Here is a 12108-nt window from a genome sequence, read left to right on the forward strand (position 1 = left end):
AGTACCATGGGGGTGGCTCCAGACCCCTTCATGCTTTTAAATCCACCTGTAGGTCTCACCCAACAAGTCATCTCCATCTGTCAGTGGTAGAGCATTCAAATATACAACTATACCTTTGAACAAACCCTGGGCTCTAGGACAAGAAGTGCCAGAACTCATCAAGCCCCAAAGGGTTTCATGCTGAAGGGTTTCCATAGCTCTACCCCCTCTTATCTTAACAATGCTTTCTGTAAGAACACCCAGTAGGGATAAGACAGAAAGACTGGGACTAAATATGAAAATATCAAACGAAGCTCCTGTGAATGCATAGGGAAAATAATCCCAAACACAGCTGCAAAGCAGGAACAAGAAATGTGGAGGAAGAAAAACTTTGGAGGAAATTCAAAGGCAGTATTTAAATATCATAAACAAGATTTAAAGGCAGTATTTATATATCACACACAGCAACTTACAATTCAGCTTTTTCTGCCATTTGGATAAGACGGCTCTCTTCAAACTGTACTATCCCTCCTGCCTGGAGCAATTCTAAAAGGACCTGCAGATATTGGAGACCAATTAGTTACACTGCAGTAGCAGCTGGACAGCCAGTGCCATTAACAGTACACTGCTCCTGCTCCATTAAAATTTGTATTAACACAGGGCTTATTTTACAGATTTTTTTAATTGATTGTCCATTAACTATGAAGGTCATGCCCTTATCCAGGACTTTTCCTGCTTCTGTTCTTACTGCTTTCAAACCTCTCCTGCAGGCAATGCTGGGGTAGGATCCTCCTTCACTCCTGCTGTGTACAGCACTGCCCAATTCTTCCATGCTGGCCACCATTCCTATGCTAGCTGTCTGCTTTGGTATATGACCTTCAGCTGACACCCATTCCCAATGAGGCCAAACTCCGCTCTACAGTCCGGTCATACCTGGTGCTTAAAGAAATGTTCCCTTGAAGGCTATTACCTGTTGCCTTTCTGAATGGCGGGAGTCATCATCCGGACTGCACAGAAATTCAAGGACCTGCGCACAGGTGTAGAAGTTAGCATGAGCTAGACCTAGTAAGCATACTGTTGGCATAAAACTAACAAGCAGATTGTGAGCACCAATAATGGCAACAACAAATCAAAACACAACACTGCAATTTCAATGTACTATTAATCTCTGAGGTACTCTCTCTACTACAGTCCTATAACTGAGGACACTTAAGAACACCGGAGTAACCAGGAACTGCTGAAGGACTCCAGGGAGGGAAACCCATAATTCTGCACCAGGATCTAGAACCAAGCTTTGGGGAACCCAGGAAATATAGAATAACTCAGGGGACCCCATGGCTTTGCCTTGGACTATACACCAAACAACTGGAACTACTACACTGACCCTCTCGACTTCTCTCCTGGACTGCGCCATCTCTTCCAGAAATCCAGGAAATTGTGTAATTTGTATCAGTAATTAAAGCGTTTAATGCAAATCCATTTAGCCTCCACAGAGTTCTTTGACCTTAAATTATGACAAAGGACATGTATTTTCTAACTCATTTTTTATTAGTGTCCATATATCCATATTATCATCAAAGTACAACTGCTGTAACCATTGAAGCCTCCTCCTCAGTCCCAGGAATTTCTGGGACCTAAGCTGGGATATGAACTTAACCTATGCAAGCTTCAGGCATGCATTGGTGCATATCAGCCTATTTCAAACAGCAAAGAAGGATAGTGGCCACATGAACTAGAAATTACCAGCTACATATACATGCTCTATAAGCTTGCTAATGTAATTTTAGTTGGCACCCCTTATCTCCTTATCTTGGCATCTTCATATGCCTAACAAGTGACAATAGAGCCACCAAAATGCTCACTGGGGCTTAAAGATAAACAGCTTTGTTCCTGCCCTTACGGGCCTTTGCTTTCCCTCTCCTGACACGCTAGTGACCACAGGAATCTGCCATTCCATGGAGAAGAGCAGAGGCTGATCCATCTCCTTGGACCTAACCCTATTTCTCACACAATTCCAGCAGGCAAGCTGCAATATGGAGCTTACTGTGCTTCTGTAGTCTCTCCTACTCTGCTTCTTTGAAACCACGGCAATGTCCCAGCAAGATGCTACCTGTTCTATAATGCACCAGTACTTCCAGAATTGCTTCAGTCTAGAGCACTTAGCCACGCTTTCTGCAGTGCTGCGCCCTGTCTGGAATTTTTTCCACCCCTCACAAAGGAATACTTGCCTGGTCAAAAAGTGTCCTGTTCACAAACAACGTGTTGTTGGGCTTGGCAAGCTGACGGGCAAGGAAGGTAAAGAGACAACCAACCTGTGATGGAGTGAAGTCAGAATTCTCTACCATGACCTGAGAAGCATTAGAGAAAAAAGAAAAAATAAAAATGCAAGTGGGTGATTCTGCAGCTGCCTTTGGGAAAGCAATCAGGACACTGCAACAAGAAATCCCTGTACAGCCATCATGTCTCCTCCTACCCTAGACATCTACCTAATCTTCTGTTGTTAGTCCATCCTGAAGGTCAAAATATAAGCCACCTTCCATGACATTTCACTGTGTCACCTGAAGACACAGACAGTGGATGTGTCCTTGCTAAACCACCTCTGTCCTAAAGCTGAAGAGGCTTGACCTCTCTGCCGTATACTCAAGGGAAGTACTCTTACATGTCCCTGATTTTCGGGTGTGAAAGGGCTGAACCCACATTTATCTCCATCTCTGTAGTCTGTGCTGATCACTGGACTTGTAACAGAGCTTCTAAGCAGGGAAATGTTGTCACATGAGGAAAAAAGAAGATTATTATAGGAGAAAAAAAATATACATTTGACTTCAAGTCCCAGGCACTCACCACTTCAATTGTGGTATGCAGAAGAATTGATCAAATGACTAAGAAACAACCATAGGTTTGGGGAAAAGTTTCTTTTCTTACATTAAATTAGCTGTTAATCTATTAATATTATCAGAAACTTGTAGCTGTGCTGACTTGACTTGAAATTACAGAAAAACAGAATATATAAGAGTCACTACAAAAGGGATTTCAAACCTGAAAAGTGCTTGTCACCTGGCTGGCATATAAAAAATGAGCCTGATGTGTCCTGACTTGGTGTCTCATACTTCTAAAAAAATCCTAAACACTAAGGGAAAGTGAAATGCCCGTTTGGAGAGTTCCTCTCTAAGAGCAGTGGGTTTAGTTGGGAGGAAATCCATCACCTGAACAACTCTGTCAGCCAACATCTAAGAATTGCTCCAGCAAAGCCTAGACATGGAGCATCTCACAGTTTATAACCTCATTCAGTCTAAGCTTGGGAGTTACAACTGATTCCTTAAAGTGACCCAGAGTTCCAGATCCCCATGAGATGCTAATGATTATCTTACAGAAGTGGAGGCAGACAGGTAAGACACACTAAGGAATCAAGTAGAGCTCTTCTTGAAGCATCAGCTAATGCTATCATTCTTTCTTAATCTTAACTTTCTGTTTAAAAAGGCTATTTCATACAGGAGCCTATTCAGAATGGCATTAGCTAATAGCATTAAAAATATGGGTCACTAAAACAATAGGAGTGTTTTATTCATTTTGGCTGTTTTTCACAAGCTGGGCCCTTGTCAGTCCACGTGAAGGTGAGAATACTGTACCTCTGAAACAGAGCAACCTGACAGAGGCTTACAGGCCAACATGTGGACTTTCTGAAAGACGATATATTTGGCAAAGTTGAGATCAGCATTAGAACATCTGTGCTGACGAAGCTATTTTAAAGGCACGCCTATTTCCTAAGTGTTTGGTGGGGGTTTTTTGCCAATGATAAATTTAATTTAAAAGTTCCACGATTTTTTTTATTTTTATCCAAAACAAGAGCAGATTCCAGACCAAGGGACTAACAGTTCTCATAACACCAAATTGTTTGCCTGCAGATGCATTTAATTCTGCAACACTTTTCACAATTGCCCTCTGTTTCCCCTCCAAGAGCAGGGTTGAATTCTGTTGTAGCAGACATTTGCTACGTGGCCAGCAGCACAGAGTAAGGCTGTAAACAGCTCCATCCTGCCTATGCTGTGCCACAGGAACACATCCCACCGTAGCTCCAGAACACAGCTGCAGTGTGCCACCTCCTGCTTACAGCAGCTAAAGACACAAAAAAGCATGGTCTAATGCAACACAGGGCTAACATCCTTACACCAACACCCTACTCAGACAAGCTCACAGAAGTTCCCCCACAGTGGCATTATCTCAGCTCCCCCAACACCGCCTACTGCAGCAGCGCTGTTACTGAATTCACTCACTGGTGCCCTTGCTCTCTTCTATCAATGACGACAGTGACAGGGAAACGCTACTTATGATATGTTTATACATAAACAGCTTCCAAGTGGAGTTACTCATTATTAATGCTGACAGCTCTGAAGGGGAAAGAAAACTGTATTTGGCAGCAATGGCTTTTAATGAGAACATCCATTGTTAAGGAACACAGGCTGCAGATGACAAGTGATTTCTAGAGCACCAGGCTGATAACTGTGACATTCCTCTTCTCTCCCATTTACTAAAGATAGGCCTGTCATTCTGGATATGTTACATCCCAAACACAGCATTTACAGATACAAGGAGCAGGGTTTTATCAGAAGACCATTGGCATCCTGCCAAGCACAGGATTCCTGGGAACCTTTTTCCTGCTCAGAAGGAATCAGGGAGTGGAATCAATGAGAAGCAGATAAAAATAAACTTAACAGAGCAGACAGGAGACATTTGACCACAAAGTACGACCCAGGTGAAATCACAGACAGTAAAGGAGACCTCTGTATCACCATATTTAATGTGCATGAAGCATCACTTCCAAATATCCAACTGACAGCCTTGGCTGAGGTGAATCCATGCTCCAGCCCACCACCTTCTCTGAGATGTCATCCAGGGCAGGACTAGAAAGATCTCATCCGAATTACAGGCTTTACTACACAGTGTTGGTATATAATCAGATGTAAACAAAGGTTAATTTTTAGGCATACTCACTTTCAGAAGTATGTCCACAATTCTCTGTTGATATTCCACAGCTTGTTTGTCATTCTTAAAGTCTTCAAAAGTCTGCATGAGGCAAAACACTGACACCTTGAGAAGAATGCTTTCCACTGCCAACCCCAGAAATACAAGCAAACACAAAGAAGCAGCCATATCACAAAGCTGACAATGCTTTTAAGTCCTTTCTGTGCTTATCGCCTAAGCAGCAGGTTCCAAGATACAATTTGCTCTTTTGTAATTATCAAAATGATTCTTACACATTCAGGTAAAAGTAACAGGTCCAAATAGACAGAGGAAATTCAAGAACTTTAGAAAGGAAGGAAGATGACTCTTTATGCAAGAGAAGGATGTAGGTACTAAAACACTCTTTACAAATACATTATTCTTGTTTTATCTGTGCTTTAAATATGGCCTCTGTTACCAGAGTCTTCACTGTATGTCACTTTCATCATTTTATCTTTAGGGACATAAAGGACTATTATGGTCTCCTGTGATATCTTACAGAACACACATCAAAACTGTTCCTGCATCAACCAAGTAACTACTGGTTTAGCTAAAGCATTAACTTTTTAACAGGAATCTTACAGATCATGCAACCATGACACAGATGATGGAAGAACCTGCCTTGCATTTTTCTCTTGGAGGAGATCAGCAATCTCTTACCAGAGCAAGAACATTAAGGAATTCCCGAGTGTCAAAGTGCAGCAATGTACGAACATAGGGGTAGACCTCTTCATCCACAGATCCCTCAGCTGAATGCAGCCGGATGAGAAATTCAAAGACCTGCAATGAAAATTCAAACAAACACAGCGGATTCCCGTGGATTTCATATAACTGATAGCACAAGCACATGGGAAAGCAGCATTGTTACCTGCTTTGCACTAAGCTTTAAAGCACCTTAGGAGTCCATCAGTGTTCTTACTTGAATGATGTTTTCTGCTGCTTGTTAGTAAGAAAAAAATTCCCCCTCCTTAGACTCGCCAACAAATTTAAGATCAAGCAAAATTTAAGATCAAGCAAAAATTAAGGCTTATACTTGCAGACCAAAGCACATGAAATTAGGCAACTCCCTCCCCTTCTCAGCAGCTCTCCTCAGAAGCTGTGCAACTCCTCCTTAACCAGGGCACAGCTCCTCTCCTTGTCAGCAGTTCCCTTGGGAAGAGCTAGTCAGTCTGCCCCCTCACTTTAAGCCACAAAGCTTTTGGCGCTGCAAAGACTGACTTAGGTGCTATTCAACTCTCCATCTCTTCCACTGACTTTCTAGTTTCTGAAATTTGAGAATGTCTTTCAAACCGAAGGCAACTCCCTTTATTGAACCACTGACAGAGGTGTCCAGATCCTCCCAGGGAACAAACAGGGCAGCGACAGCTCCAGTTGTCTCAAACATGCTCACAGCAGATCTGGCTACCAGCAAAAAGAGAGCAGACTGCTGCAGACTGGCTAGTGCAAGTATGTATTCAGATACATACTTGGATCCCATGGAGAACTGACAGGCAATACACTCTCCCAGCCATCCTCAGGAAATGCCACGTTCCCTCATTTACTCCTTTTCTGAGTTAATTTTCTTGTCACCACAGTGGCAGTGAAGCCAGAAGGAATTAGCAGCTTGACTTTCAGACCTACAACCTTCCCTGTTGGCTTCCTTGAACCTGATACCCACCTGTCAGCTAGGAACTCTCAAGAAAACAAACAAAAAAACCCCAGACTGTAGCTAGAGTGGATTCAAGTATGTGGACAGAAAGGTGTTACTTAAGCCAAGTTCTCAGGAACACTATCAAAGATCATAAAAAGCAGAGGTTGATGGCTCCTCCCTAGAGCTACTGCTGCTGGTTGGGTGCCACTTCCCCTCAGATCCTGAGCCACAGTCTGTTGCTGTGCCAGCATTACTTTGTGCAAGGGACAACTTGATAAGGACCATGGGAGAGGGCAACAACCTAGTACTTGATCCAGCAAAGGGGACCAGACTCGTTTGCACACCCTGTGAGGAATGTGTTTGCAGTAACCCTGAGCCACCACACACATATAGCTACAACTCTGGATTAGCAAAAAAACCCCAAAACAAACAAACAAACAAACCCACCACACCAAAAAAACCCACCCCACAACCAAAGAATATCTGTTCCATATTCCATTGCACTGCAAAGAGAAAAAGAGAAAGTGCAAACCAGAAAGCACCTCCTCTTACTGAAAACCTGAAACTAAAGTGAAATGTTAGGGAGCCCCAAAAAATGTTTGCAGTAAAACTGGCCAGAAACTCAGGAAAGAGTTTTATGAGCACAAAAAGATGATCAGGAGCATCCTCTGTTAAATTGTCAGAGATGACTCCAAAGGAGTTAAGCTTTGCCTCAGGCCAAGCTTCAGACACAGCTTAAAAAGAAAGAAATAGTCACCTTGACAACTCTGATGGAAATAATGAATAAGGAAAAGAGATTTACTTGGCAGTGACCAAGCCAGCTTTCATGACATGTAACCTGTATGTCTAGTCATACTTTTAGCATAAGTTCACTGTGATTTTAGCTAGGTACTCTCTCCCTGTGATGAAACCATTAAGAACATGCTTACACCTGTCCTGAACAAATACATAAGGCATATGCAATAGTACTTGTTGCCTTGAAATAACCCGCCAATCTCTTGGGCAATCCAGATGGAAAAGGTTATTTCTCACAACATGAAAGCTACTGTTGCAGACTCGGAACAGTGTGATAAATCTGGTCAGCCAAAGATGGTCTGCTGAACAGTGCAGCAAAGAACAACATGAAGAGATGCAGCTCAAGAATCAAACCTTGTCCTAAAGGAGGACAGTAGGATAACCCTGCACTGTCACAGGATAATAGCAGCACACAGAAGCCTTAAGGCATCAGCTGCTATTCCTTAGGTGCCCTGGGAAGATGATTTGGATTGTTAGGTCACAGCTTTTCCTAGAGGGACTAGGCAGAACAACAAAAGAACAAGAGACGGATAGTCAGCCTGTTCTTGGCCTACAGGGTGTAAACCAAGCAGCTTCAGAGCCTATAAACATAGGTATGGGCTTTTCTGAAGCAACTAAGATCCTGCCATATAAGCAGAATGGCTGGACATAGGCCAACTCTCCCAAACTAAGGATGGCCAAGATGTGTGGATGAAGAATGTAGCCTCCTAACCAGAGCTAGAACAGACTGACAAAGCAGATGATCTTAACAGTCACCACAAGACTGGAGAATATCAAGCCATGGGTTGCTTTATGCCTTTTCTCAAGAGAAGGAAGAAACTAGCTACCTTTCAAATTGTCTCAATGTGGCACTACCAGAAAAGGGAAATTGTCTTTCCAAACACCATCACTGTGGAAAAGTCTTTTGGGAAAGCCTCTTCCCTTCAGTGCTGTGGGCAGAAGGCAATAATAAGGATATATGGGAAGGAGTTGTCAAACAGCTTGAATCACAGACTTCACAGCCATCACAGATTCACCTCAGCTCCAAACCTCAGATACAGTCATAGACATTAGGGACAACAGGAATGTAAGCTGTAGGCCAACCCAAAAATCCCCATACAAAAACCTGGAATCACATAAACTGGAATCAAATGCTAGGATACAGGTGTTTAAGTTCAGAACTGACTGCATCCTCCTTTCTCTCCAAGTACCAAAAGACATCTCCAAGTAACAAAAGACATCTAATGTTAAACCCTTTCCCAGTTCTGTGACCCCCTGAACCTCCTTCCTGCCAAAGGAGTCTCTCAAGAGGGGTTCCTCAGATAAGCCTAAGGAGAGATGTGTTGTAGCACCCTTAACCTATTAAGTAGTTCTGGCAAACAATTGCCCACATATGACTGAGTGAAGTGGCAGAGGAGCAGCCGCCACTGAAACAGATGGCTGGCTGACCCTGCAAGCCAAGGGTACAAGGATGCAGTTTGGAGCACTTGATTACAATGCGCTCTTGACCTCAGCTGAATACCTGCAGTTATCACAATACTGGAATTCATCTTCAGCAAATACAATGCCTTGATGAGCAGAGATGAGCGTGAACACACACTAATATAATTATGATCATAAAATAAAAAGCCTCAGAGAAACCTGCAACCAAGAGCTACTTACTAGAGACATTTCTACCTACTAAAGTCTACCTAGTACTACCTAACACAGCAGCCATGGCACACTTCACCTCATCCACCAAGTATCTGTGGATACATGATCTGGATTAAGTGGCAGGGCAGATATATTCACCCTGCACATGGGAATTACACCTAGAGGACAGATGCATGCATGTCTTGAATACGTGAAACTGGATAAGCCTCAGAAGTGAAGATATGGTGACGGGATACTAGGGCAAAGACTGAAATGCATCAAATGGGACCTTCATCATGGAAAATGACTCTGCTGAACTTTACACTTTGCTCTGCAAAGAGGCCAGAGGTGTAATATCTGAGGCAAGAAAACTCCAACACAAACTGAAGTTTTAGCAACAGCCAAACAGAGGAAGCAACATTTAGTTAATGTTCTTTGATGTTATCTCACTTTCAACTCCTGTCATTCCCATCTAACATGCATTTGAAACCAGGGAAGATCCTCCCATATCATAGTCAAGTTTAGAAAGCAGAGACACCTACAAATTTCTGGTAACTTTGTGGTAGAATAAGGAAAAAAAAAAAAAAAATTAGTGCCCCTAAGAACTCTATGTTCCCACACCCCAATTTACAGTTGAAAGAAAAATATTAAGTTTAAATGTTCAGAATGCAACAAGTGTTTGATTTCATTCTTTAAAAATTTATTTGGTATTTACAGTGGTATATACTCATATCACAAGGATACAGCTATCAGATTGAAAATAGTTTTCTATCAGAAACCCATGAAATAAGACATACGCAGCTTCTTCTAAAAACCTCACATGGGAAAGTTTCCTTCCAAAAGGTTGCTCACCTGATTTTTAACTAAAGGTACCAGATCCTCAGGAATATCACCCAATGGATATGCACGGCCTGCCAAGCAGCAGCTATAAAAAAAGGAGGCGAAAGGAATTTCTAGTAAGTCCTGACATTAAACAGATTGAAGTGAACAGTTTATTTTTTAGTTACTTCTCAGGATACTCTTAAAGCAAGTCAAATTTATTTTGTAAATCATGAAAGAAAGCATTGCAGACAGCGCTGCTGTTAATACACAATAAGCCAATGCACTGCATAAACTTGCATCCGAGGTACACCATTCCACAGCAGAAAAGTAACAGGGAAACTCAGTATTTCTCACAAAAATCTTTACTCTTGCATTTTAGGAAGCAGGAATAATGCAGAATCTAATGTTGATGATCTTGAATAAATTCCAGCAAGAGGAATTCACTAATTAATCACTACTGTCCAATCTCAGAATGACCTCCTGCAAATGATAGGCAACACAGTAAGCAGCAACTGAGCACAGCTATCCCAAAAGGCAGAAGGGCCTAAAATACAGCTTTTCAGGCTATGGAGCCCTTGTTCAAGGAGCACTGACACGCACAGGACAAAGAACTGACTCTAACCAAATTCTAAAGATAAAGACATTGTCTTGGCATATCAGCAGTAACTTGAGCTCTAAGTCTCCAACTTTACCCTACCGATCCACTCACAGGATGTGTAACAAGAAGCTGTTGTAAATTTAAATCAGGTGTACAAAGTAGCCATTGCTATTTTACACAATCTCTCAGACCTTGACACACACTGTAAGATCATGCAACTATAGTGAGTTAAAAATCTGGTGTCACCACTAGGCAACATGTCACACACTTTCTAAGGGACCTTACCTTATATATACAAGCAGCTTGTTGCCCATTATCACCTGCTCATCTACAAAACAAAAATTGTCACCTTTTCTTCACAAGACAACATATAGAGATACAACTCTTTTTCCCAGCTGTTAGCAAAACATCTCATCTGACACACATGCAGAGTTTGACACACAGTGAGCTGAGCAGCTTTACACACAGTAAATAGTACTAGAACACTTTTCTGTTCTCCAAGACCCTTATATTAATTATGTACTTCCTTTTTGCATCCCTCTGGTGGAAGTGACCAGAGATACTCAAAACATCAAATATCAAAACTAGAAACCCTTAAAGGGAAAGAATTCTGTACCTGTGAGAGACTTCCCAGCATTCAGTGGAGGAGCAATGACTTTGAACAGCTTCTGTAACAAGAAAGAAGGCAGTGCTCAAGCAGCTGGAAAAGCTCAAAGAAAATAATCTGTGTGGTTTTAAAGCAGACACCAATGGGGCGTCTTTCCCCCAGAAACTCTGCTTTCTCACCATGTCTTACAATTAAAAGGCACAGAGGGCACCAAGATGTGGCAAAGGATGCTTTTCACAGCTGATGTTATGATGGATGAAAAAACAGCCTTCATTCAATCAGATCTACCCCTAAGCATAGGCCACACTAAAAAATAAACAATGTTCAGTAGTCCCAGAAGTAACAATCAGAGCATAACTGACCAGCCTCACTTCCTGTTCCTGAACCTTCTGCCACCAGAGATTATGCAAACCTTCATCCTGCATAGCAGGGTCACCAGACAGCCTTTAGTTTGGGTATGTAGAATGAGGACTCATCTAAATACTTAGCTCTAGAAAGCAGAAAAAGTTACTTGTACTCATATAGCTAGTGCTTGGTTTCCAGAAGTCCTTTTTAAAATCATGAACTCCTCAAGAGTCTCCTTCCTGAGAAAAATAAAATGAGATTATAACTGCTAAAAATTGGGCAGTTTAAGATTTTCACACTCAAATGGACCCAGCTTTCTATTTCAGAGCTATTGAGAAAATACCAGCAGTGCTTCCGTAATGCAACATCTTGACATTACAGCTATAGGCTTCAAGAGCAATTGGTATATCAGGCACATCTTCAGAATTACCAGCAGCAGCATCAACAGGGCCTTCAGTTACAGCATTCCATTGAGTCCTGTGCTTGCTACTGTAGATAGATCACACCCAAGTGCTAAGAACAAAGCCTGCCTCAATGCAAGGACTGTTTCTAGCCTTTTTTCTGAACTCTGTACACAGGTATGTTCACCCTTTGTTTCTATCACTCTTTAATACGTATTAATATACTATTGTGTCAGCAGAGGAAGAACAGTATGAAGGAAAAAAAGCATGAGGTGTTCATAGAACCTCACACCTACACTCCCATTAATTCCATTGTACAGAA

At 42.0% G+C, this 12108-nt stretch overlaps 1 protein-coding gene across 7 annotated transcripts in view; it reads right to left on the minus strand.

The window, feature by feature from the left end:
* Positions 1 to 12108, minus strand: part of VPS8 (VPS8 subunit of CORVET complex) — an 84510-nt gene that overhangs the window by 39026 nt on the left and 33376 nt on the right. For all 7 annotated transcript variants that reach the window (XR_007506285.1, XM_049802309.1, XM_049802311.1 and 4 more), the window contains 8 exons: positions 11050 to 11101; positions 10719 to 10761; positions 9866 to 9938; positions 5638 to 5757; positions 4969 to 5040; positions 2208 to 2327; positions 950 to 1006; positions 453 to 535 (listed from right to left, as the gene is read on the minus strand). Coding sequence is in view for 6 of the 7 variants with exons in the window: in XM_049802309.1 (XP_049658266.1) it covers positions 453 to 535; positions 950 to 1006; positions 2208 to 2327; positions 4969 to 5040; positions 5638 to 5757; positions 9866 to 9938; positions 10719 to 10761; positions 11050 to 11101 (620 nt within the window). In the remaining variant the exon portion in view is untranslated. The remainder of the gene's footprint in view (positions 1 to 452; positions 536 to 949; positions 1007 to 2207; positions 2328 to 4968; positions 5041 to 5637; positions 5758 to 9865; positions 9939 to 10718; positions 10762 to 11049; positions 11102 to 12108) is intronic.

Source organism: Accipiter gentilis, chromosome 6 (genome assembly GCF_929443795.1).
Source record: "Accipiter gentilis chromosome 6, bAccGen1.1, whole genome shotgun sequence".
Classification (NCBI taxonomy): Eukaryota; Metazoa; Chordata; class Aves; order Accipitriformes; family Accipitridae; genus Astur; species Astur gentilis.